This window comes from Scardinius erythrophthalmus (genome assembly GCF_964197995.2).
Source record: "Scardinius erythrophthalmus genome assembly, chromosome: 8".
NCBI classification, from domain to species: Eukaryota; Metazoa; Chordata; class Actinopteri; order Cypriniformes; family Leuciscidae; genus Scardinius; species Scardinius erythrophthalmus.
Window position 1 is genome coordinate 3,886,200 of NC_138228.1, and position 27,695 is coordinate 3,913,894.

Below are 27,695 nucleotides of genomic sequence, written 5' to 3' on the forward strand. Positions count from 1 at the left end.
AACCAAATTTCCTCCATTTTCTTTCATTCCTTTTCCTTTTTTCTCACTCGTTCCACAGAGATGATGGTGTGAAGGTCACATGTTTGTTTGCTACACAGTGACAATTGGGTGTGAAATGCGAAGTCATTGAAGTCACTTCTAATACGACACTGGCCTGATATATGTGTTAAATTTCTCAGCCTCAACTTTCTTCTTTAAACTATATCTTAATTATTTTGTAAGGCCACGATTAAGAGGGCAGCTCTCAGTTGTGAATGTAGGACACAGCGAGAGTTCACACCAGTGAAATCTCATTTACACTATTTACAACACAGAGTAGAGCGAGTCTCTGAGAGACCTGCAGATTACTGCCAAAACAGCAACTGGTGAAGGTTACACACTTATCATGACACACACACACACACACACACTCTCTCTCTCTCTCTCTCTCTCTCTCTCTCTCTCTCTCTCTCTCTCGCTCTGTCTCTCTCTCTCTCTCTCTCTCTCTCTCTCTCTCTCTCATATCATTCTAATATGCTGGATATCAGGAAACATTCTCATTGTTATCAATAGGCTACGTTTACATGCACCCAAATAATCAGATTGAAAAGGTTTTGTGTAAACACGATCAGGCTGAAAGGTGTAATGTAGACCTGAAATATAAATACTGTACAGTGCATGTTTACCAGAGCTCTGGGGTACACTTTATTTTAAGGTGTCATTGTTACAGTGTAATTATATATTTAAGTACCGAGTAATATTAATTAACTCCATGTACTTACTATAGGGTTAGGGTAGGATTAGGATTTGGTTGAGGGTTAGTTGCATGTAATTATGCATAATTTACTGTTATTACTATGGTACATACATATGTTACATGTAACAAGGACACTGTAAAATAAAGTGTTACTGAGCCCTGTTATAAAAAGATCTCTGTTTACATACATTTTAAATATTAAAAACTTCCATGACTGAATATTTAATAAATATTTTCATTTTAAAAAGCTCTTATGACATAATGCAGCTTTCTTTTTAGGAATGTCATTAAGGCAAAAAAAAACAAAAAATAATTAAATACTCACAGTAGTTCCGGTGATTTTGTCAATGAAGGGCACTACGCATGTACAACATATCTGTTCAATAAATTACATTATTCACCTGTTGAGTTATAAAAACATCATCTCTGCGTCGCTTTTACAACATTTCAAATCCCTCAGTTCTCGCCATCTCTGAAAACCCAAGCCAATGTTGGTTCTTGTTTTATTACGAGCTCTGTCTCGTTCTCTTTTCTCCAGCAGACTCTCCTCTGTTCAGATTTTTTGTTTGTTTACTGATGGTTTTATTGATTCATCAAATTTTCCCTTGATTGAAAGTTATTTTGGAACATTTATGTGCATATTTAACTCACTTTTCCCTCTCTCCTCCTCCTTTTCCTAAGGCGATCCAGTCTGGTTATTACCACAAAGCTCTACTGGGGTGGAAAGTGAGTAAACTGTCATTTCACTCATTGTGCTCGTACAGTATGTCACTTCCTATCATGAGAACTTTTATTTCATAACTCGCGCCGTTGCACATTCTAAAGGGCAGCACACTTAACGCCGACATCCGTAGATTCCCACATTTCATAAATGCAATTATAGTCCTCAGTCCAGGGCGAGTGCTGACCCAGTGTTTTCTCAATGAGAAAGTGTTCTGGGAGTCAGTGAGCAGAAGTGCAGCTGCGGACCTCGATAAGACTGAAGAAAAGGCCTGTCCCATTTCCCCACAAATCCTCTCTCATGAATAATAATTAGCATTTACAAAATGCCAGAGTTTTATTTGAAGTTGAAAAGTGAGCATTTGCAAAAGTCCCAGTTTGGAAGAGGAAAAAGAAGACATGTCTCTTATGTTAGACTGAACTAAACTTGGCTTTGTGATGTACGTCCGTCTCCTTTTTTCGCCACAGAGCCGAGACCGAACGAGGCCTTTCTAGGAAACACATTATTGAAGGTGAAGTACTCTTTCTCTCTCTTAAATCCTCTCACTGTGTGATCACAGCTTGTGTGTGTGTGATGTGTTTGGCTCCTCGCGGGGCATTGATTGAGTGGTTTTAGTGTTCGTGTCGCTCTGGTAGGCAGAACTAACAGAGAGCAGGACTAAAGAGGACAGAGCCAGACACACACGAGAGTGACTTGCCAAACGGCATCAGTCACCGAACACACTTTGCACAGAATCAAGCCGAGAACGAATGCCTAATCGCCCATGCATCTGACTTTTTTACTTGACTGAATTTCACCTGACACAAACAGGCACCTTGAATTTTAGTTGCATTTCAGCATGTTTAATCAGTTTGGTTTGTGGGTGAGCTATTCTTTTAATATTACAGTATTAACCATTGCCCTGAAAAACGAGTTATGTTGTAATTCACACAGTAGATGCTCTCAGTAGGTGCAGAGTTACCTTTGGTGTGAAAGTACAGGAAATAATACACACCCTGGCCTAGATATTCAGGGTTACATTGTGGATGAATGATTGGTTGTGTGTGCTGTTCTGCACAGGCTCTTATTTTTCTTCCATGCCAGCAAGTTTGAGGCCAGACACCTATTTTATAAACACAGAGCTCAGGATACACACTCCTGTAACACACCTGCAGCTCCCTGCATCTGGAGCTTGTCTGTGAAGTTGTGAACACACTAGCCGTATATTAGATTTACATCATTGCATTTGGTTCAATCATTGGTCTGGTAAGGCTGCAAATCAGACACACACACACACACACACACACACACACCGGTGGGCTGAGATACATTTTTGGCACATACACGTTGACACACAATCTGTCTTTCAGGATACACAGATATTGTGAAATTTTGTGTAAATACACAGATTTTGTGTATGTGGTCCTGTGAAATGAAGTGACATCCCTTCCCCACAATTGTCAAGTTATGTCATAGTATGACAGTCTGGATTAAGTTATACTCATCTACTAATACTCATCTCTTGTGATAAGCGAGTTTCATTTTTGATATAAAACATGCAAAAAATGTACATTGGAAAAAAAAAATGATAATGATTAAGATGGACTCCACTGTGCCCTCAATTGAGGCGGATACATTTTTGATCTGATAAAAAGACATGGAAAAACATTTACAGAATAAATCCCTTTGATGCACAACAAAATGTGGTTTTGATTGGATAACTGGACTAACCAAGGGACCAATCACATCACAGCATTTCAATTGTTGGTTTGATCATTTTAAAAAAACAAGGAACTCCCGCACACTATCAATACTTGCAAATGAGTATCAAAATTTTATTAGCAACGAGTTCCTTGTTTTTTTAGATTTTTGACCTATTCATTTTCTTTTTCTTTTACACACACTTTTCTTACGCACGATCACCTGTCCTGCTGGTGTGCGATGGTGAATGCTAATTGATTTGATCATTCTGAAATGCCTGAGACAAAGTCTGTCATCAGAATGATTTGGTTTAATTCCCTCCAGGAGCGTCTTACATAAAGCATTCACAAACACCAGCATTCGAACGCAAGATAACATGGCGACGTTTATTGCGTTTCATAAGTCATTTACGATGTAGAATTGCAGCAACTTACATTTTTATTACAGATATTCACGCTAATTTCCCAGGAAGTGACGATATTTGTCCTCATGAACATATAGGATGGAAACGCTGCTTTATTTGCAAATGTTTTATGCGATATTGCAACTTTGCACGCAAGTTAAATTCACAAATTTGGATGGAAACATAGCTCTCGTTGGGCTACTTTCCACTATATCATTGATCAATCCCACATCTCTCGCTGTGTCTCAAACTGCTGACAGACACCATCATTTCCTGACTGTAAAGCTTCATCTGACCTCAGGATGCTGACCCTGTCAGAGTGAGCCTCTAGAGATGGGCACAGGAGAGAACCCAGTCCCAATCAATCCAGCCGAATTAAAGACAGAGACACAACGAGTGAATGAGCCCTGCACAGAAAGAGCTTGATTACTCCAGACTCACACAGCTGAGGGTTTCTCCTGATGGCATGAAGGCTTGAGTCGTCAACAAATTGTGATCTGTCATAGCATGCACCTTTTCAATTAGCACAAACCCGTCTCCCATGCACAGCTAATCACGCTATATTGTTAGGTAAACACTACCAGACTTTTTGAAAAGGAAGACTCAAACACACTCTCAATAACCATCTCCTCTTTCAGGTCTCAAGGGCTCTTTGCAGAGAATGCAGCTGGAATATGTAGATGTGGTCTTCGCCAACCGGCCCGATAGCAACACGCCGATGGAGGGTGAGTTTGGCCAAATATGCACCAATGTTCACAAGTTTGGGGTCAGTGAGTATAGCAAGCAGGGTGGGGCCGAGAGCCTTGGGAACGGAGCGAGTGAGATTTTAAAATATCTCATTTGCTTATACACATTTATTTGATAAAAAAATACAGCAAAAACAGTAATATTATTACAATTTAAAATAACTTTTTTTCAATTTGAATGTATTTAAAAATGTAATCTAATCCTGGAATGGCAAATATGAATTTTCAGCATTCTTCGGTTTCACAACATGCCTTAAGAAACATTTGTGATTGTTATCAATGTTGAAAACAGTTGTACTACATATTTTCCTCAAAATTCTTTGATGAATGGAATGTTTAAAAGCATTTAATTGAAATCCAAATCTACTGTATATGTCACTTTTGATCCATTTAATGTATCCTTTCTTATTAAAAGTATTAATGTGAAAAAATCTTGCTTACCCCAAACTTTTGAACGGCAGTGCATGAAAATCATTACATTAATTGACTTGTTCAGGGTACATCTTGAAGACTTTAGTAGACTTTGCTAGGTTTGGTAATTCAAAAAATTGTACCTTTTACTTTGGGATACTCTTTAGAAAAGTGCTGTGAAGTTTGCAATGACAATACGGCATCGAAAACCAGAGATGGACAAAAGAATGAGTGTTGGTGTCCTGCAGGCACATCCATCTGAGGTCTAAGTGCTCTGAAATATGTATTCATGATAACAGGGTTATGATTAAGTGCAGTCCCCGGGGTGCCTTTCTGAATAACCAGACCTCTTTGAGGAACGCAATGCAGCCAGCAAGCTACCAAACTGCTGTTAAAGCTCAGTGCTGCCCAAAGCTTCAAGTGCAGTCAGCCTGAAAGTCGAATCTACTGTTTAATAATGTGCTTTTGGTACAAACCACAGAATAGCGAAGTCTCTTGAACAGTGTAAACAACAGAGAGAAACAACTGCACCAAGAGTGATCTGGAGAAAATGTGCATTAAAATGAGAACCTGCTGCCGATGCCGTTTTCAAAACTGAGTGTTTTATTCTCAGAAGAGCAAAATGAAGAGAAGAAAGATAGTTGTTCCAGCCTCTTTGACCTTCATAAAGAAATGACTTGCTGATTTTCTATTTCGTTTATCCATCGTATTATCTACAGACATATGCCAAAAGCCTAAATACATTAGGAGAAGAGAGGAGAACAGATAGTAGTAGAGGAAGATGCAGAACATGAATGATAGAAGGAGATTGATCGGCTTCAAAGTTGTTTTTCTTCTGAAGGCCAGAAACAGAAGCGAATGTACTGCAAGTGCATACTTGATACTTGTGCATTCTTGCTTTACTGTGGCAGTAATAACAGTTTAATAATTGCACTAAAGTGAAAATTGACTGAAGAATTGAAAAAAAAAAAACGAACCCGCCTACAGCACCCCTAGTGATAAAGCGCAACACATAGCCTATAACTGGGATGAGAATGCACTGTCCTATGAATTTAATTGAGCCTGCATAGCTAGAAGCATTTGTTTCACATACTTTCAGAAAGTTTCATGCCTTAGAGACAACCATGGAGGGATTCAAGACAATTTATGATCTCTCAGGGTGGTGCTAATTAGTATAAAGCATGTTAAAATGCTAGGCAAGCTGTTTTTAGCCCTTTGCTTAAAATGTCTCTACTATCTGGCAGATATCACTGAAATGGGTGCCCTGAGAAATCGCAACGTGTATGTCAGGGGTCCAAACTCAGTCCTGGAGGGCCACTGTCCTGTAGAGTTTTGACCCAACTTGCCTCAACACGCCTGCCTGGACCTTGATTAGCTGGTTCAGGAGTGTTTAATTTGGGGATGGAGCTAGGGATGCACGAAATATCGCCCACTATAACGGTATCAGCTGATTGTGTTCATTTTTAATGTTATTGTCATCGGCCTAATAAGAAAATTTGGCCAATATATTAAACCAATAGATGGATTATTTCCTTCAGCTGAGACACTTCAGATGCTCACTGTTCGCCATGATGGTTTTGAACTGCTTTAAATATGATTGGAATCACTTCAGAAAAGTCTGTCATATAGGCTACATACAATTATAATGAGAACATTATAGTGCTTGACATTTGTTTCTGTGATCAGGCTCTAAAAATTATATAAAAATTTGTATTTACATTTATCAGCCAATATATCGATTATCGGCTTTCAAATATAAAAAAATGTTTTAGGAAAAAATTATGCATTTTTTTTTATTTTTTTCTAAATGTCGAGAAAAAACTATTGCGAAATGACGGCGTTTCCATTAACCAATGTTATGTGACTAAAACTTAATTTTTTCCTCTTGCGTTAAGTAATTCCAAAAATCATGGCAATGGACGTTGGTAGGTTTATGTATATCTCACCCACTGCACTGGTCATTATTATTAATCGAAGGAGACGTGTGTGTGTTTTCCAAGCATTAATGGTAAGGAAAGACCCTTATACTTATGAGAGGCTCGTATGAGGTGTTTCTGGGTGTTTCTCCCTCATTTCTGCTTCAAGCTCTTGATGTGGCATTTCTTTGAGGTTTAGAATCCAGTATTCCTGTAATTCTTTTTGTCTTTTATGAATTTAATAAAGAACTGTCTCGTCTTCTATCCAAACATACTGCGTTATCTACGTCAGGTGACCAGTAAATGCACAAAAACTGTTTCCATTGCAGTTTTGCGAAATATTTATTTTTCGGATTGCCTGAAAAACCACCCCATGCGAGCGTAACATTTTTTTGTGATAAATGGAAGTTTTTGCGAAAATGACGTGTTTCTATTGGGCGTATTTTCAATTCGCAATTTCAATTTGCGCAGTTTGAAGGGTAATGGAAACGCGGCTTATGTGACCGCCTTAAACTCTGTAAGTAGCAGGGAAGCATTAGCTTATGCATAAAGTAGCAAAGTAAGCAAAAATCGTTTAGAGCACAGTTTAGAGCTGGAAATTAGAGATTTTTTTATATCCACCCTCTTTTTGTAAGCTCAATCAATGTTCTCTTGGGGCGAGGGGGATCAGTATGCCCTTCTGGTAATGTATGTACTGCTCAGAGCTGTTCTGTTGTGTAGCATTTAGGGCTTAGTAATATTTCAAAGCCCTGCGCCAGATGCCAAGGTCACCCTGACTCAGCCAATACTTTCAGACTTCTCGACTTTAACAAGCTTTTCAGCTCTCTCTAACACAGCCTGACAACCTGCTACTCTTGATTGATGTTAATTTAACTTCTATTTACTGTTTTTACATAATCCTCTAGTCTAGCACAATAAAGTTTATTTTTTACAAACTCAGTTCATTAATGATAAATGTCATTACCTTACCAATGCAGTTCGCTCTGTGAGTTGAGTCTGTCTAGGACCCCAAATTGATTCCATTGGCTGAAATTAACACTAGAGCCAACAAAACACAAAAATAATGATTACAGGGGCAGATTATCCATTAATAAAGACATTTTCATGCAGTTCCTTGCAAAATACTGTGTTATGACCTCAAAACATTTATACCATATTGCATGATTTGTAAACTATTAAGTTTTGATGTTTGCATCACATAAACAGCTCCATATGGATGACTTTTCTGACATAGTAAACTTGTTTGGTAGCTCACCTGCTACAGCAATGCACTTAGCAAGCTAAAATGACATGGATGCTTCAGCAAATGTGTTTTTATCTCACATTTGCTTTTGTTAGGTTTAATGTAGGTAGTATGTTATTTTTAAATATGATTGAAAATTCTCACAATATGTACAACAATCACTGTAATAAAACATTGCCAGATTCACGTTCATCAGAAGACTGAAAGTGCTTTTACCGCCACTCACTGGGCGACTGAAGCTAGAGGCTGCAGTCTTCTTAGGGTCCTTGTTAGTGCGTCCACCTCCCATGCCGGAAACGCCAGTTTGAATCCCGTTCGAAGTAGAACTGGAGGAGTTATGTTGGTGCCGTGACCCGGATGGGAGTGATGTTAAGGGGGATGAGCGTAACTGAGGCCAGCTAGTAAAACCTCACTCCCCCGGCCTCAAGAGAAGTGACTGACACTAAAGGCTGTGTCCTTGTTTGTAGAAGTAGAACCGGAGGGGTTACATTGGTGCCGTGACCCGGATAGGAGGGTTTAGGGGGGTGAGTGTAACACAGGCCTCAAGAGTCACACAAGTGACTGATGCTAAAGGCTGTGTCTTTGTTAGTTAGCCTGTGCGCCTCTCATGCCGGAAATGCCAGTTCGAATCCCGCTGGAAGTTGAACCGGAGGAGTTACGTTGGTGCTGTGACCCGGATGGGACGGTTTAGTGGGGTGAGTGTAACAGAGGCCAGATAGTAAAACCTCTCTCCCCTGGCTGTGTCCTTGTTAGTGAGCCTCCCATGCCAGAAAAGCCGGTTCGAATCCTGCTCGGAGTGGGGGTTACACAAGAAGATATTACACATGAACGTAATATCAATTTGCAGCAATGTTGGCATTGGCATGTTTTTCCAATGAGCCTTTTTTGCTTAATTATCTATGCTTTTTATCTTTAAACATGGGCTAGACGTTGACACCTCTCTCTCACTGTCTCATAGACATGGGCAGGCAGATCGCTATGCAGTGCTTTTCTGCTGCATCAATGCGTAAAGTGTCCAGAGTTTGGTGCTCATCACTGTGTGCAGTGCATATTAAAGTTCCTCAGTGGTTCTGCAGTCCCCTGCTTTCTCGCTCTAAAAGCTGAAGGGAATATAAAGTTACACTGCACTTTAGCATTCTTTTATTCCTCACGAGTGCGCTTATTGAATTGAGTGAAACCACACAAAAGTACGTCAAGCTGAACTTAATGAACCCAAGCTGATACACAGTGAATGAAAATATATCGCACCATACCAGATTATGTTACTGAACATAGCAGGAAAGAACACTAATCACACACAGCTTTAGAGAATTTCACAATTTAGCTAATTTACACCAAATCTGACATTTATGACTAATGACCAGTGGAACTATTGCAGTTTATTGTTTTATCTTAATAGCAGCCTAATTTGTTTTTACTTGTTCTGGATTTTCAACATAAACTAAATAAAAATTAAAGTTCAATTATCATAACGCCCTTGTGAAAAAGAGGGATACATTAGCATTTTTTTTTTTTTTTTTTAGAATAAACTTACTGTAAGTGGGAACTGAATGCTGGTCCAATGTTTTAGTTCCATGTTAATTGCAATTAATTGAAAATGCATTGTAGTTTACAATATATGTTAAATGCATTCAGCTGAACTTTTAAGTGATTTTTTCATAAATAGAATTTAGTTACATATTTATATGCAAGTTCATTACTTTTATTGTATTTGAATTACTGACAAGCATTTATGATAAACTAAAATATATTTCAACGCCATTTTTACTGAACCTTGTATGTAATATATTTGTAATGGTCTCGTTCAGTTTTGGTTTAATTTCAGTTCCTCTTGCTAGTTGGTTTCATCAGTTACTGATTATGTTCACCTGTGGTTCATTTAGTTCCTTCATTAACTGTATTTAAGCCTTTAAGTTTCCTCAGTCCTTTGTCCAGTATCATTTCTGTTTGTGTGATAATGTCATATGAGTTTAAACGAGATTCCTATATAGTCCTCCGTGTTTCCAAGTAAAGGTTTTGTTATTAAATTTCCTGTGCCATGTGATCATTGCTTTGAACGTGACATTATTTGAAATATTGTAATTTGACATTTGTAATTAAGAAGCAAATTATCACATATAAAATCTAGTACATTTAAATGTAAAATTGTATAACAATGCACTACTGTTTAGATTGTAATCAAGTACTTTAGTATGTTAGTCAACATCAAAATAAGTGTACTACTTTGAATTTGTACTTTTTTTTACGCGCAACTAAACATATAAGTGCACTCTCTTTAAAGTACACTTCTGTGGCCTTTTATTTCATTGATATATTATTTGTAAGTTGTTTTAAAAATATATATATACATGTAAGATTTAGTACACTACAAGTGCACTTCCAATACAATTACATTCATAACAGAACATAAATTGTGAATGTGTGTTTCCACAGAGATTGTCAGAGCCATGACCTACGTGATAAACCAGGGCATGTCCATGTACTGGGGAACCTCACGATGGACAGCTATGGAAATAATGGTAAGTAACATTTTTCTTAACCTCAGTTGTCATGAGACGCTTCATTCAACATGTCACCCTGCAGGACACACCAGCTCAGCAGAATTAAGTGCATCACTTGCATGTCATGACAGAATTGCTGATCATTTACTTCCTTTAAGCTTGAATTCAGGAGTAAACCGTGTGTTTGCTGGAACAACAACCTCAGCTCCTCTAGTGTATATTGGCCACATCACATATTTTTAGCCCTGTGAATGAAGTCAGTGGTTTGTCAGTACTGTATGTTGCTGTAATTGCAGTGTTGCACAAACTGATATGTTGTAATTAAGCACTGACATTATCAATTCATGGGCGATAAATGTAGGCTTGATCAGAGTTTTACAAAGAGGACACACACTGATGACCTGTAATTTGTGTGACTGTGATAATACCATGTTCTAGTGTCATGCCAGATCTATCCCACGTAAACACACCCCCGACTGGAACGTGTGTTCATAGCCTGAAATGATACCAAGGAGCCAATCAGTTATGGGATATTACTATACATGATATTGGAGATAATAACTAGTTGTCACACTTTTTACTACAGTAAATATTTCCCAATGTTAGTTTACTTTTGAAAGTTAGCTTCTACCTTAAAGGCTACAGATTTTTTTTTATATTATATTATATTATATTATATTATATTATATTATATTATATTATATTATATTATATTATATTATATTATATTATATTATTATATTATATTATATTATATTATATTATCCAAAAGCAGTGAAGTTTTATATTACATTTTAGACTGAATGATAGAAACAGGTGTTTGAAACCAACATGATTTGTGAAAACAGGCATTTTTGTAACTAGGTTTGTCACTGACTAGCCTCAGGCATCACTATATAATGAGAATTATTTCCAGCATGAAATATCTGCAATATCTGCTTCTTCTGATGGCCCAGTAAAGACATTATGAAAGCACTTGGAGGTGGAAATGAATGAATTGTACAGAGATGTATGCATATATTTGATTTCAAAAGTGTAAATCTGATTGTGTCTTTCTAGGAGGCGTACTCTGTAGCGAGGCAGTTTAACCTGATTCCTCCAGTGTGTGAGCAGGCGGAGTATCATCTCTTCCAGAGGGAGAAGGTCGAGGTGCAGTTGCCTGAGCTCTACCATAAGATAGGCAGGTGTCAATCAATCATCATTTACTCACTGAATCCTGACCATCATGCAGGACAACTCATCTTCATTCTGTGTGACTGTAGGTGTGGGCGCCATGACATGGTCCCCTTTGGCCTGTGGGATCATCACTGGAAAGTATGAAAATGGTATCCCAGAAACCTCTAGGGCATCAATGAAGGTACCTAATTTGCTATGAACGTGCGCGCTTGCATATACACAGTGACAAATCAACTATTTATTTTGTGCCCTGCTTCCTCCTACCCGACTTTACTCGTCTACTCGTTTTGTCTTGAAGTCGTACCAGTGGCTGAAAGACAAGATAGTGAGTGAGGATGGACGAAAGCAGCAGGCGAAGCTGAAAGAACTCGGTCATATTGCAGAGAAGCTCGGCTGTACTTTGCCTCAGCTGGCCGTAGGTAAGACACTTCAAACACAGCCAGTCGTCTTACTTCGCATTACTGTCCACTCTGTCAACAAACTGTAATCTGCTGAGAAGATTGATTTGAAGCCTTTCTTTGTCCTCCAGCCTGGTGTCTGCGGAACGAGGGAGTGAGTTCAGTCCTGTTAGGAACCTCTAATGCAGAGCAGTTAACTGAAAACCTGGGAGCCATACAGGTGAGATATATGGTCTGTTTACATCAGTGTAAAGATGCGTTTTGGTCGATCGGATCACAAGTAGACGAGGGAGACACATTCCCGTTTACACCTAGTGTTTTAATCCGTCTCTTCTGTCCACCTTCAGCCACTTCTGTCCTGATTTCTTCGTGGGGAGGGTCTGTGTTTGGGCTTTTTCAGATCTTTCGATCTAATGGACAAAATAAGCTCACGCAATTTACATATGAATGTGAATGGATGATGGAAAACCACACGGAGAGCATCAGCTTTAGTTTCTGCTCTGACAGTTTCAAGACCAGCCGAATGCTGTGAGTGAGTGTTAGAAATCAGGAACGGAGAGAGAACATTGTGCTTGGTACGTTTTTCATCTTCAAACCAAACTTGGGTCTCCAGCCGACAAAGTTTAAAGGGGTGGTATAATGCCATTTTCACAAGATGTAAAATAAATCTCTGATGCCCCTAGAGTGTGTATGTGAAGTTTTAGCTCAAAATACCCCACAGATATTTTTATATAGCATGTTAAAGTTGTCAATTTTTGAGGGTGAGCAAAAACGCACAGTTTTGTGTCTGTCCCTTTAAATGCAAATGAGCTGCTGCTCCCGGCACAGAGGGCGGAGCTTCAAGAGCTTGTGTCCTTTTATCTCACACAGACATGCACTGAACATTTTAAAAACGTTTAGCCTTTTATGTTCAAACAGATGTTGTTTATGCTCAAACAGCAACATTACACACTAACTAAAGTTAAAAAAGTGAAATCATAATCAACCACCCCTTTAAATCCCGTCTGGCTAGTCTCTTCCCATAATGATTACGCATTAGGTCGGTAGACGGAGAGTCTGCGTCTTTTGTGGCTGTTCGAACACATGAGCGTTTACACTATGAAAGCAATGTGTTTTCGACTACCTCTGGAAGTGGTCGAAAGTGGACAAGCTCATAATGTTTTAGACCTGTATTAAGCGTCGTCCACCTGTGATCCGAGCGACCAAAACTCATCTTAATACCTGGTGTAAACAGCCCTATGACTTTCTACGCATCTATTCATTTCCAGAAGATTCCTAACTCATTTATTTGCACATTCAGGTACTTCCAAAGATGACATCCCATATAGTTTCAGACATTGATCATATACTTGGGAACAGGCCGTACAGTAAGAAGGACTTCCGGTCCTAGTGGCCCCCGGACACACACTCATGGTGAAGGGAGGTGTGTGTGTGTGTGTGTAGCAGTGTTCGTGCCCTAGTGGTTCCTGCTCCAAATCTGTTTCCATCATCGGTCTGACCTCTCTCTGAAGCCTTAGAGTGCCGTCCTCCATTACCTGTACCTGCATCCCGTTTCTGCTGGTGTGCCTTTAAACCCGAACACCACAGCGAGAATCCCACGACTGGTGTCCAGGTGTCACCTTGCAGGAGAGCTTCACACACTACTGTACTTCATAAACACCCATGACCCATGCTTGGCCTCTGCTCTCAAAACCATCCGCCACTGGGACACCTGGAGGTATTAGCACACAGACTGGAGGAACAGCGCATGTCGCCCTCTTGTGTTCGAACACAGCAACTGCACACCTGTTTCACAGACTGCAGAGCTCTGACTCGGTGGAACAATGTGCACTCGTAAAGATTCGAGCTGTTTTGCCTGTATTGATATATTATGAGGGATATTTTAATAGAGAATATGTGTGTTTGCTTCATAATGTGAGCCATGGATAAATAACTCAATGCACACCTCGGACCTTGGAAATTACTTGAATGAGGGTAGCATATGTGATTATTGAACATGCAACTGTATTATAAACCGACCTCAATCCGCACTGCATAATATACAGTATTAAAGTTGATCTGACATGCATAGAGTATATTATACCAGCAGACTAATGCATTCATGGTAATGTTTGATTATAAATGAGTGACTTGATTTTTCCTTTAGTAACAGTAATAAGGAAGAGTTTAGGAATTCAAGGGATGCCCTTGTGAGAAAGAAGTGTGCTTAAATGTGCATTTGTAGTGTACTTCAAATCAAGTAGAAAACTGTACTTTTTCAATTAAATTAAAGGCCACTTTCAGTTTCTTAACACTTAATTGGACTTTTTAAAAGGTTTTACTTTAAAGTATATTTTAAATCAGTGGGTTTTGATAATCTTTTGTCATGCTTTAAAGAAGTACACTTATTGTGATGCGTTGAAATACCAAAGCACATCTAACGTACTTGCTTATAATTATTACTACATTTAAAGTTACTATATTTTAAATGTACTTAATTACAGCTTCATCATTAACAAATGTGTAATTACTAATAATTAAATTCATGAGACAAGTTTTAACAGATTTTTTTTTGTATCTCTACATTTACCATAAATGCTTATTAAATTCAGCAGTACACTTTATCTATATTTCAAAGACAATAATATAATATAAAAGATGTTGTAATTACGTCCTACTTAAGTGGGTCAAAATATACGCTAAAGTTCAGCTATATGCATTTATTTAATACATTTTCATTGAATTAAAATGCAATTAACTAATATATAAATATATTCTTTTAAAGTATATTATTTCCATGATAAGTACTCTTTTTAAAAGTATGCCTTTTCTTTTTCACAAGGGTTATTAGTTCACCCAAAAAAATGAAAATCCTGTCATCATTTACTCCCCCTCATTTTGGTCCATACCTGAATGACTTTATTCCTGTTGTTGGACCCCATTGACTTTCATTGTATGGAAAGAAAAAAAACTGAGTTAAAAAAAAAAAGAATATGAATATACTGTAGGTTTGAATAATCATAAGGGTCCGTGAATAATGACTGGAGCTCCTGATCTGCATGTCAGCATTAAGATATAATGGAGGTAAATTTGATTGACAGTTTGCGGGTGCCTCATGTGTGACTTTATAACTCTTGCTTGCCCTACTTAAAAGCCATACTTTATCATGCCCTAGATGTTTTAAAGACTGACGAGCTGCTTAACCCTGTAGTATTTAACTTCTCAGAGCTTTTAGATTCATTTGAAACCTGATGGATGTTGGGCTTGAGAAAACAAGATGGCTCTGTACAGAAAACCATCAAAAACAGTGTTGAAAGCAACACAGTGTGTGTACATATAATAGTGTTACCTTTAGTCTCCCTGCGGAGTGCCTTGATTCTCACCTGCATGAACATTAGGGCTTGCCCATTCTCCCATGGGTCCACGAGTGGAATACTGTGAGCTTTTCTCAATTGTAAATGAAGTCTTTTACAAAAACAAAGAAATCACACCATGTGGTGGCTGTTGTTTTCTAGAGTTTGTAACGCTGAGATGAGTTGTTGGATACACAGGCTGTTCTGAATCTCTGCATCAGGGTCTTTTCTCATATCATGCATCTCTCCCTGTATGGCAGAAGTGACTTCTGTAAATATAAATATGTAAACAGTTGATAGAGGTAGAATATATGCTTGAAAATAAAACACATAAGGCCAGTAAACCCATGTGTGTGCTTGCTTATTATTAGGGCTGTCAAAAGATTAATCACATCCAAAATAAAAGTTTGTGTTTACATAATATATGTGTGTGTACTGTGTATAATTATTTTGTATATATAAATACACACACATGCATGTATATATTTAAGAAATATTTGCATACATATACTGTATATATTTATATATATAATTTATATTATATATAAATATAATTTTTTTATATATAAATTACACATTTTTCTTAAATATATACAAGCATGTGTGTGTATTTATATATACAAATTTAATTATACACAGTACACACACATATATTATTTAACCCTTGGGCTGCATTATATATTTGACACCGTTGAGTGCGTTAAGGGACAAAAATGTCCACTCTAAACACTGCCATAAAACTATTATATATATTTTTTTTTTTCCACTTTGACTGAGTTCAATATTTTAACCAGCATCAGTCCTCATCATACATACCACATATTTATTCAATTTCAGGATTTTAACCCTTTAAATTCCAGTTTTGGTGACGGTACCCTCAATTTTGAAAAAAACTCAATCTAAAATCTAATATCAAAAAAATCAAACCGAAAGAAAACAATGCCGTGAGAAGCGCTTTCTCTCTCTCGTGCGCGCGCGCGCTCACACACACACACACAGAGGGAGAGAGAGAGAGTAAAACATGACTTTCAGGATATTGTGATTTTTGTCACTCGCCTAAACACCATGCATTACGGCCCTACACACACACACACACACACAATTTTTGTCAACGCAGACACACATCGCTCTCAGACATCCACACATACTCAGAAACATAATTTTTAGATCTTTGAACCATTCAAATCCTTCATGCACAGTCAAGTGCCCCAATAGTGGAAACCAGGAAAATAGCGTGCATTACCCCCTATATTAGGGAATACACATGTAGTGACGTCATCTGGTAAAATACACTATATAATGCAAATATAATGCCTTTGCTTCAAAATGAAAGAATGTTTCAACATAAATCATGATTTATGTATTAATGACGGCCCCGGCTTTAAACGACGTTTTAATGGGAGTCAATGGGACATTTTTGTCCCTTATGGTACTGAATGGTGCTATTTGTTCTACACCGTGTGTGTTATACATATTTTAATTTGTTTTTTCAAAATTTGTAAATTTATGCAAAAAGTCACAACTTTGCCAAATTACATACCATTGGCATTAAAACAGCCAAAATGGTCAAAGAAATAAAAATGAAAAGGACAAAAATTTCCCCAATGCAGCCTAAGGGTTAAACACAAACTTTTATTTTGGATGCGATTAATCACGATTAATCTTTTGACAGCCCTACTTATTATAGGTGGAACTTGCATCAGAAATAACTGTATATCCTTATTGTGAAATATTTTGGTCATATTGCACTCCCGTATTCCTTATAAGAAAATATGACGAGAAAAAAAATGAGTAAACAGTCTTTTATTGGTACAAAACAAAAACAAAAGTCCATCATACAGGCCTTAACTGATCATGAATTTCATGAAGCTTTAACAGATGAAATGATAAACGCCCTCCCGAATGATAACAAACCTCCTTTAACACGTCGCCACACCTCCCTCCCCATCCCATAATCCTCTCATTTTGTGTGTTCCTCAATCTTGTCCTGTTTTATTTGGAGCCAGTGGACAGCAGGGCGATCAGTCCTGAAGAAGCACTGATGGACAGAATGTAGTTCCTGTGACAAACACGTAAGATAAACGTTAGACTTCTGAACCAATCAATAGGCTTCAAAAGAGTAAACACTAAAGTAAACTTACACTGTCGGATTGAAGTTCTTCAGCAGGAAGAAAGAGGCGATGATGACGAGCATGAGGAAGAGTGTGTTGTTGTAAAAGATGGAGAAAGTTGTGGCCTCGTAATCGGCGACCTCATTCTTCTTCCAAAGGATCCTGTGGCAAAGTCTCAGTGTTAGGAACAAAGTAGGTTCAAACAGTAGACATATCAACAGGAGACATCTAAAGTGGTTCATTTCTGTCTTCAATAATAGCCAGTGTTGTTAAAGCTACACTGTGTAGGATTTTCTCCCATCTAGTGGTGAAATTGTTTATGACTACCAACTGATTTCAAATCTGCCGGCAGTCGCGAGTAATCTCCCCCTCGCATTCGTCACGGTGCCACTGAGTGTAAAAGCGCGAAAGGCGAAGCTTGGATTTCCAGGTATGTCCCTCTTAGGCTAATGTATTTTCAAGATGGAGGCGCAACATGGCTGCCGCCATTCGAGAGACTCGCTCTATGTATTCTAAATGGCAGATTCTACGCTTACGAGAATACTTGATTTGTTGGTAGAAGTAATTACACATTAATGAGCACAAATCATATTGAAAGAAAAGTGTTTTTTGCTAAGAATCAACTTAAAAAAATTACACAGTGTAGCTTTAAAGCAACACCAAAGCACTTTTCCTCTTCGGTCCCCCTACAGGTTGGAAGCGGAACTGTCCATTACCGCTGTCGTAAATAATTTAGGTTACCGCGGCTCGCTCGCTGTTTATCCAGCACCGGCTTTGGAAATAACGATGTCCATAGAGTGTGTTGCATGATTTTATGAAAGTATGATGTATTGCGGCATCAAAAACGGCTATTTTTTTATATAGGCTCCACCTATCGGCTACAGTAACGCAAGTCAAATTTGTAGTTTCTTACGTCTCATTCGAACTACAGATCCGCTACCGATCTGGCATAGTGCGGTTATAGCCGATAGAGGGCCGCAAAGCGAATGCAGAAGTGCCGTTCACCCTGTTACGAGTTGATGAACCACTGAAACCATTTTGGAAACATCATTTTAAGGTACAAAAGAATCTTTGGTGTTGCTTTAATGGTTACTAAATCGAACACTAGAGCTGCACGATTAAGCGTTTGATCTTGATTCAAACATTAACGATTCGCCTGTGTCTATTAAACCTTTGACAAATTCACACCGGATCATTTAAATGTGTGTTTGCGATGCCGCTGAGCCAAAGAGAGCGGCTCTCATTCATGTATAGGACTCTTAAAAATGTGTCATTGAATCGTTCACTAAAGAGTTTTGTTCAAAAATGCTGATTCATCCAGTAATGAAACAAGTTAGTCATTGAATTATTCATTCAATCCGATTTTTACAAATAATTCATTCACATTAATTAACAATTTTGTCAGAACCTCTAATAAATGACATATTATTTTGTTTAGTTGTCTGTTCAGAATCATTTTAAACAAAACAAAAAAGTAGTATTTGTTTTTGGTAACTTAAATAAAGCTGAAATAAAATATTACATCAAAAACTACATGAATACAAATATTAGAAATGTTGCCTTGACAGTTAACTGAAATAATTTAAGCACTAAAATTGCAATAAAACTAAATTAAAACTATATAGAAATATATAAAAACATAACAAAAGCACAATAAAATTACTAAATCAGATACAAATTAATTTTTTTTTTAAGTATATAGTGTAATACATACATAATAGTAAAATAACACTGATAAACGCAGACAAGCCGATTCAAAAGTGTCATGATTAAGATGAATACCTCTCGTCCTTCTCTTTGCGGGACATTTTGCGGTTGTCGGCCTCAGAGAGCTTGCGAGTCACTTCTTTAGACACGGCGTCTTCACGCTTCTGAGCAACCCTGAAAGTATAGCAGTTGATCCATTCAGTCTAATGAACTAATTAAGCTTGCAAAACCCAAAAGAGAGAGAAAAGGAAAGAGATGGGCATTCTTACTTGTGCTTGAGGACGAATTTGACGTTCTTGTAAGCAAAGGCAACCAGGTAAGTGCTGACCAGAGTCATGACTGCATACAGCACTGCAGACTGGACCAGATCCATGTGCCAGATCCTCCAGAACAGCCCTGGACAACATCACACACGTGCAGGAATCAGGTAGAAATCACAATAACATTGATCATCAATCATCAGTGAACGTTTAGACTCGGGAAAGGACGCAGATAAAGTATAACATGTGAGTATCTAAAGCACACTCATTAGAATAGAATAGTGTCTAAGCAAGCAGTTCAATGTTTAAACTCAACCATTACATTTACATGTAATCATTTAGCAGATGCTTTTATCCAAACAAATGAGGAGAACAACAGAAGCAGTGAAACTAACAATAGGACAACAATATGGAAGTGGACCCTTCCCAGTTTAGATAGATAGATAGATAGATAGATAGATAGATAGATAGATAGATAGATAGATAGATAGATAGATAGATAGATAGATAGGCAAGTAGAGTAAGTCTGAGTCTCGTCTTCAGAGGGACAGATGAGGAACTTACAGATGGGGATTGCGGACACGATTAGCGCATTGCCGTAGAATAGCGCTGTGGATTTGGCCGACAGGTTCCTGCTGAAGTCCTGCAGGAGAAGATCCTCCTCTGACTGCTGTTTGTTGGCGCTTTTAGGAGCCATGTCTCCGGTCTGTCCACTGCTCGGATCCTAGGTTTGGTTGAAAAGAGACAGACACGTATGTGATCCGAATGGATGAAGCGCTTACGCCGCGTCAGCACAAACAGTGACGTAGAAACAGTGCGCGCAGAACTCAAGGAGACTCGCGCTGAGACGCTGCCTGCTAGTGTCCGGGAGGGTCTCGCGCATTTAAAGGGACAGTTCGCTAAAAGAAAAACTTACAGCTTTTTTTATATTAATATAATATTAAATGTTTGAAGAAGAAAAAAAAACATTAACAACAATTATTGTCATTGTCATAACAAAATACAACAACACTCCAGAGTCTTTCATCAGTCTTTCAGTCCAGATTAAGTTCCTTCAGTTCAGTCTAAGAAAATTAAATATCTGTCATTATTTTCCAAGTGTGCCGCACAAGTCCTGAAATGTGAAGCCAAAACGTTTCGATCGCCGATTCGCCCTCAGGTAACTGGGTGCAGTTTAGATTATGGTCAGCTCTCTCTATGTAATCTAATGGGACTTGAGACAAACTAAACAATCAAATTATTTACACTTCAAATAATTTTTGGTTTCTGTTATTTTAGGTAGTTATCGCGCTGATGTAAGTTTAAGTGTTCGTTTTTTAAATAAGTTTGGTTTTGGGAGTGTGACGCCATGATTGACAGCTGTGATTGACAGTTTCTTTGAGCGAAGTAGTCACTGAGGCACCAACGGACTTTTTATCGGAGGGAGATTGGAGCTTTTCCTTTAATTTCTACATTTCCATAACTGTTTATTTCACACTTACATAATAAGTTGTTCTGCAGTAAACTGTACTAACCGAGTGGGGACCGAGTCTGCATGTCAGCGCCATATTGGGACATTGGTGGCTTTTCTACAATTGAAGAAAGAAAAGGTGCGTCGTCCATCTTTTTTACAGTGCATTTATTTACTCACCGACTGTCATGTTGTTTCAAAAATGTATTGTCCCCAAACACAACAACAAACCCACACAACAACAAAAAACACCATGAGTAGCCCATATTGTAATTACATGATATTATGATTTCTGTTAAATGTTGAAGATGTCTGCACAAAAGGGGAATCATATTAAATTTTAATTTATAAAACGTTTTTTATTAAAATATTTGCACCACTAGATGGAGACAAGTAGCCTATTCAAATGTATGGAAAAGTAAGAGAAAGTTTGGCTATAACTGTGGTTAATGCTATGTAGGCTACTTCCTTTGCTATCTAGGTCTATCTATCTATCTATCTATCTATCTATCTATCTATCTATCTATCTATCTATCTATCTATCTTATTCATTTCATTTTTGGTGTGAAATGGTCTATACATTTGCAAGAAATAGGACTTTTTTTGTTGTTGTTATTGTTAGTAAAAAAACAAACAAGCAAGCCCAGCCCAGGTGAGGAAAAGTAACACAAAAGTAACATAACATATTACTTTCCATAAAGGTAATGCAATTCGTTTTTGGGTAAGTAACTTCCCCCAAAACTGCGCCCAACCATCATAAATGTTTGAGAAGAGCAGAATGCTGACACTATAACTCTCTGAAGTGCAGTTTGGGACAGAACAAAGAACAAAAGAGCTGGTGAAATTACACTTTTCTTCCACCATGCCACTTCTGATAACTACTCGTTACCTCGTTTACCCTTGTTTCTGACAACTTTGAGCTGGGGGTGGAGGTGGAAAGGCGATGATAGATGATAAGACATTTACTGTGGTCATACCGGAGAGAAAGAAATGAGAATGAAAGAGAATTGAGAACTATCTGGAAGTCATTGCACAATGGTTGCATATGATAAAGGAAAGCAGAAAGCACTAGGGCAAAGTTCAGGTGAATGCGTCCTGGGTTTCCCCGGTCAATAAAGGGCAGTTATGGCATGGGTGTAGTGTAGACCTCAGCGTTTGTTTCTTTATTTAACATCAGAATGACTGACAGCCCAGTCATGGCAGCTGGTTTGATCACATTTGCACCTCTTTCTGGAAAATGGGTGGATCCGTTCAACGGCAGCCAGAAATGCATGTGACGGCGAATTTGATCTGTAAGCACACAACTTTACGAGGTTGCATAATTTGATGACAGTGATGATAGTGTTGTGTATTTTATCTTGCTTGTTGTTCCTCTTGCCCTTTTTAGATCTGGGGCGTGTGTTTAAAACTCGTTACAGGATTTTTAAAAGCTAGAGCCAAATGTAAAAAAAAAAAAACCTTGACCGTCAAGTCAAGTCACCTTTATTTATATAGAGCTTTATACAATACAGATTGCTTCAGAGCAGCTGTACAGGGATAAACAGTACAATAATAATGATTCAATGGTGCAAACAGAGTTCAATCTGCCGTAAAGCAGATCTAAAAAGACGATAAACAGTCATTATTCAGAGGAAATCAGTTGATTCAGTTCAGTTCATTAACTGTGTAAAGATCATTAATTATGAAATGAGTTCAATTCATCAATAACAAAAGCTCATCATCAGCTCAGGTCTCATCCAATAGTGTCAGTACAGTCAAATCAACAATATTGCTGAATATACGTGTAATAATAACACTAAAGCAAGATATTTTGAAGAATGTTTTAGTTTTGAGGTAAATACTATGATAAAATAAATACTATAGAATTCAATAGCTGAAACATTCTTCATAATATCTTCCTTTGTGTTTAGCAGAACAAAGACATTTTTACAGGTTTGGAAGAACTTGAGGGTGAGTACATTTTCATTTTTGGGTGAACTATCCCTTTAACACCTTTTAATTTATTTATTATCTAGGGCTGGGAGAAAAAAATCGATTCACCTACTATCGCGATTTAAAATATATATAGGCTATATTTTTTTTTTTTTAAATTCCAGAATCGATATTAATTAAATTGCTTTATTTTTGTCCTTGCTTGTAGATGAGGTTGACAGAAGTTAGCCAGGATGAAATGTCTCGTTATCTATGAGTGTTGAGTGACGTAATATCCCAAGTGGACTCACGAAAGAGACCTTTTCAGCGCTGCGCTCGTTGTGACTTCCGGTCTGTATTTTCACAGCGATCTTGCGTATTTATGAATGAACGGCTCGTTTTAAAATCTTCCCGGTCTACTGACATTTGTTAAGACATCTGCTTTAAACATTACAATCCTCATGATGACTTTCGTTAATTTTACATTAAGTAAATCCACTTCAAAGGCTAATTACTCCTGGATAGCAATGCCATAGAAATATACAGAGCGACCGGAAACACGGAAGTTAAAAGACAATATTCTAAAGATGGCGGCGCCCTCGTTTCTCTGGCGCATAAGGTCTGTACAGAGAGAGAGAGATGAGACAATATAGCTGCACGATTCATCTCTAAAAGACTGTGATCTCGATTCAAACACCCACGCGATCTTTCAATTCGTCTGTCTATTAAACTTTGACAAAATCATATCTTTCATTCAGACATTCATATATCGCAACATTCAGATCTGTGTTGGTGCTGACCCGGAGAGAGTAGTCATGAAACCACTTCACAAACAGTCTTTTCAATCTCATAGTATCATTATTTCTGTGATGCAATAGTTAAAATGATCATAGAAGCACTTGGATAAAAGTTTAAAGTTCAGATATGAGCACTGATGTCTACGATAGCGATCAAAATCAGCTTTTGATAGAAACTTGGTGCTTAAAATACCGCATTTATCGATGACATTGTTTCGCCAGTAAGTGGCGACAAGTGACTGTTAAACATTTGTTATTGAATCATTTATTCACGAGAATGTAGTAGGCTATTGTATGATGCTTCTGAAATAAAAGTCAGAAAGATGTGATTTGTTTTTGTAAATATGACTTATAAATATAACTTTTCCCGATGGTCTAGTGTTAAAAAAATTGCAAGATATTGCAAGATCGAATCGCAATACTTGTAGATTCGCAATTCTTAAAAAAATCGCAATACATATTGTATCGGCACCCAAGTATCATGATAGTATCGGTGTATCGTCCCAGCCCTATGTAAGGACTTCAGGATCCTTCCTTGCCAAACATGGTTTATTATTCTCTGAGATATGATATCTGAGAATAGTGCTGTTCTGTTTATGATAAAGCTATTGGTTTCGAAGTGAGGTAATCGGTTTCCTCAATTTAAATCAGTTTGTGTGTGTTTTACGATACATGCAATACATTATTAGACAAGATTGTTTAATAAGTTGCTAGGGTGTTGTGAGTGATTGCAGTTGAGCTGTTTTATCATCAAATCGCCTGTAATAAAGCACACCTATCCTCAAGAAACGGCACATAGGCTATCATGCATGTCCGTTGCACAAACAGTGTGAGTTACGAAGTTTACTTAGTGGGGTTTGTCTCAATATGAACATTAGTAACGGATGCTTGCCTTTAAAAACACTACTACTTAGAAGCAATTATTAGGAATGATGTTAGCTTGCTTAAGAAGTGTGTCCTGTAATGGAAGTCTATACTAAATAAGAGTGTGAAAAGGCTTTTTTGTTTGTAACAGGGGTCATAATGCTGTTCAAAAGCACAGAGCACATGTTTAGCCTGAGGCCAAAGGCTTGAGGGTCACAGCGACCTGCCAAGGCCGTTCGCAAAAGCAAACAACCAGAAGAGAGGGAAAGAAAAACTCAAGACGTTGACATTTTGGCAAGAGAGGAAAGCTCATTCGTCCATCTGCATCTGAAAGGTCACTGCGTTTTGTGAAGCGTCAACCCTGCGTGTGAAGAACACGGGAGATGGGAAAACAAACTTGGTGTGAACGCTCAAAAAGCAAAAACAACACAGCAGGAACTCCAACAAATGCGGAGGTGGAGGGTTGAATAATGATAAAAAAACCTCTTTGACTTTAAAATCAACCTTTTCATCTAAGAATAGACTGAAAAAGAGACAGAATGATGAGGAAATAATGGCTGCTGAGTTAGCTTGACATTCTGGCCTTCAAAGTCCGTGTGCCCAGAATGACTTCACCGTTTGTGCATCTTTGAAGACACAAGAGGAAAGAAGGACACATGGTTTTGCGAGAGCTGTGATTATGTGGTCAGTACGCTGAACAAACACATATTGTGCAAAAACAGATGCATTTCTCAAACAGATTTCTTGTGACTTCATATGACAAGAGAGGTAAATATAATGCGTATGACATAAATCACAGCCAAGTTTATAGCGAGTTGTTCATTTGAGTCTTCCGGATTACACCCAAACTACTCCAATATACGTGAAAGAGAGAGAAAAGAAACGAGAGACTCAGAACTGTGTGTAAATGCAAGCGAGTAACTCTGAACATAAAGATAGATTTCTATTTCTTTAATTAGCACAGTTACAGTTCCCGGGAAGATTAATTGAATACTTAATCAAAATATTGAAAAATACATCATGAGTATCTTTAAATATAAATTGGACAAATATCTAAAAATTATTAAATCAAGAAGTATTTACTAGATAAGTAAAATGACAAGAAATGACATCTGTTTTTCTGAAAAAAAAAAAAAAAAATCTTAATTAAGTGAGTTTTTGCTTAAAACAAGCAAAATTATCTGCCAATTGTTTTCATTTTGCTCACTCAATTTATAAGAATATCTTATGTAATTTTACTTATCTAAATACTTCTGGATTTAAGAATTTTTAGATATTTGGACTGGAAGCAAGTCAAAAATACTAAAGAAAAACATTAATATTATTATTATTTTTTATTTTTTTGCAGTGTATCTTTTTCCTCTTTTGGAAAGTCATGGAAACTCCATAAAATGGAAATACAAAAATATATTTTTTACCCAACTAGGACGACTTCTGCTTCTGAGAACCCCGGGAATGTGAGAAGAGTCTTCTTTGTGTTTAGAAAATGTTATATTTGGTTTTAATAATATTCCCTCAAATAAAAGGAAAGAGTACTATATTATAATTTTAATTTTAATTTTTGCTTAATTCCATATACATAAATGTAAGTTCATTAAAACCCTACCTTTGTTTTTGGGGTCTTGAAAAAGAAATGCAATTATATATCAAGACTATCTTTCATTCCCACAATAAAAAAGCAATTAAAACTATTTCTGTTTGTGAATCCTTTGATATTTTAATATAATGTTTAGCCTCCACCCCCTGGCTGTCAGTCTTTTTGTTTTTGTTTTTTATCCGATTTGTATATCTATTGCAATTCTGACTGCACATTGACTATGTTTGTTTAAAATGCAATAAAAAATGTAAAAAAAAAAAAAAAAGAATTGTGAGAATAGTCCTTAGGATTTTTTCATTGGCTTTTGGATTATTGTCGAAAATAAATAACAAAAGCTTATGATTCTTACATGTTGGGTTATAATCATAACAACTTGTATGAATTTTGAAGCGTAAATACAATCAGCAGAAGGCAAAAGCTAAACATATGCTTTAAACGAACCACACCACGGTCACATGACTTCGACGTCACCGTCACTAAACTTCCGACAACTCTTTCCAGTGAATCTTCTCGTTCTGTCTACTTCTCTTTGTTTAATTATAATTTTGTCATTACGTAGAAAAGCTTTGTATAATGTGATATATTTATAATAATTCACTCGGACAGCGTTCAAAATTCCCTCTTCCACATTTGAAAGATTTGATTTACTGGTTCGAGCAAGCTATAGGTGAATCATCACCACGGATTGCAATGAAGCGCCACTCCCTCTCGATTGCTGTACACTGTTAAGTACACTCCATGAATACAGCTTGGCATGTGCACAATGAATGAGATGAATGAGAGTTCTGTTCTGCATTGAGGGGAAAGACCTTCAGTTTGAGAGATGTTTTGATGTGCTTTGAACTGTATCAATGTGTTTCATACATTGACCTCGTTCATGCTCTCAAGGTTCTCCTCCCAAACTTCATTATGAACTTGCACTCGCAGATCCTCCCTGTCCTTCTGAACTCCGGAGTGGTTGATATTTACTTCATTTGAAATGAACTTGGAAACCACCCTGTGATTACACAGTTAAATATGACCAGTAATAAGAGAATAATGTTTGAAGAGGCTCAGAATCATACATTTTCCAAATACCTAATTAGATCTAATTACAAATTAGCAACTACACATTTTTATTATGCAATAAAAATTACAATAAGATTCAAAACAAGGTTTTCATACAGAATACAGTCCTATTTAAAAAAAAAAAAAAATCACATAAAGTGGAGTTTTCATCCAGCTTTCCAGAAATGCCTCAAATAAGGTGCCAATTATCATGTGGACGAATTATTTCATATTTAGTTTGCCATTTTCAAATAATTTCTATAAGGGATTGCATCAATACACCTACATATGTGGATAATTATCTCTACATAGGATTATACAGGCAATGTTCAACTGTGGTGTAGCTACTATAACCATACATATTTTATATTTTGTCCAAAATCTTCTGTCTTGGCCGCATCTGACCACAGAATCACTCCCATATTTAAAGTGGGTCACTAATGGCGTGTTTTGTACCATCTAGGCCGGTGTTACGCTGGCCCGGTGGTAATATGAGAAAAGAGATCAGCTATTATAAGATGATCTCATTAGATGTAAGTATTTTAATGTGGATACAGGTTTAAAAAAATGTAAATGCCAGAAAGTTTTGAGTCGGGCAGCAGTTTCCATTAGTTGTTTCTAATTCAGTGTTCGTGTGCATATGTGAGATTAGTGAATAGGAAGTGAGAAGTGCATGCGTGGGACGTGG

The 27,695-nt window shown here is 37.4% G+C and overlaps 3 protein-coding genes across 4 annotated transcripts in view; 2 read left to right on the forward strand and 1 right to left on the reverse strand.

Moving 5' to 3' along the window:
* Window positions 1-14,604, forward strand: part of kcnab1a (potassium voltage-gated channel subfamily A regulatory beta subunit 1a) — a gene marked incomplete at its 5' end in the record, with an annotated part of 89,633 nt that extends 75,029 nt beyond the window's left edge. For both annotated transcript variants that reach the window (XM_081372290.1, XM_081372291.1), the window contains 9 exons: window positions 1,418-1,462; window positions 1,925-1,968; window positions 4,179-4,265; window positions 10,290-10,375; window positions 11,417-11,537; window positions 11,620-11,714; window positions 11,832-11,952; window positions 12,063-12,151; window positions 13,232-14,604. In XM_081372290.1, coding sequence (XP_081228416.1) covers window positions 1,418-1,462; window positions 1,925-1,968; window positions 4,179-4,265; window positions 10,290-10,375; window positions 11,417-11,537; window positions 11,620-11,714; window positions 11,832-11,952; window positions 12,063-12,151; window positions 13,232-13,321 — 778 coding nt within the window. In that variant the 3' untranslated portion in view covers window positions 13,322-14,604. The remainder of the gene's footprint in view (window positions 1-1,417; window positions 1,463-1,924; window positions 1,969-4,178; window positions 4,266-10,289; window positions 10,376-11,416; window positions 11,538-11,619; window positions 11,715-11,831; window positions 11,953-12,062; window positions 12,152-13,231) is intronic.
* Window positions 14,605-17,050: 2,446 nt separating this feature from the next.
* On the reverse strand, window positions 17,051-20,241 carry ssr3 (signal sequence receptor, gamma). Its single transcript, XM_081372903.1, has 5 exons — window positions 19,906-20,241; window positions 19,351-19,477; window positions 19,157-19,255; window positions 17,405-17,536; window positions 17,051-17,322 (listed from the first exon to the last, which is right to left on the reverse strand). The coding sequence occupies exons 1-5, from the start codon at window positions 20,036-20,038 to the stop codon at window positions 17,256-17,258; spliced, it is 558 nt and encodes a 185-aa protein (XP_081229029.1). The 5' UTR covers window positions 20,039-20,241; the 3' UTR covers window positions 17,051-17,255.
* A 205-nt stretch (window positions 20,242-20,446) lies between these two features.
* Window positions 20,447-27,695, forward strand: part of tiparp (TCDD-inducible poly(ADP-ribose) polymerase) — a 40,817-nt gene continuing 33,568 nt past the window's right edge. The window contains exons 1-2 of the mRNA XM_081372905.1: window positions 20,447-20,500; window positions 20,842-20,930. The gene's annotated coding sequence lies outside the window, so the exon portion shown is untranslated. The remainder of the gene's footprint in view (window positions 20,501-20,841; window positions 20,931-27,695) is intronic.

Excerpts from the sequence above, each read along its gene's own strand:
- ssr3 (XM_081372903.1), bottom strand. The coding sequence starts at position 20,038 with ATGGCTCCTAAAAGCGCCAACAAACAGCAGTCAGAGGAGGATCTTCTC. Across the intron at positions 19,478-19,905 it reads CGTGTCCGCAATCCCCATCT|GGCTGTTCTGGAGGATCTGG; the intron begins GTAAGTTCCTCA and ends GATGTTGTCCAG. Across the intron at positions 17,537-19,156 it reads CGCAAAGAGAAGGACGAGAG|GATCCTTTGGAAGAAGAATG; the intron begins GTATTCATCTTA and ends ACTTTGCCACAG.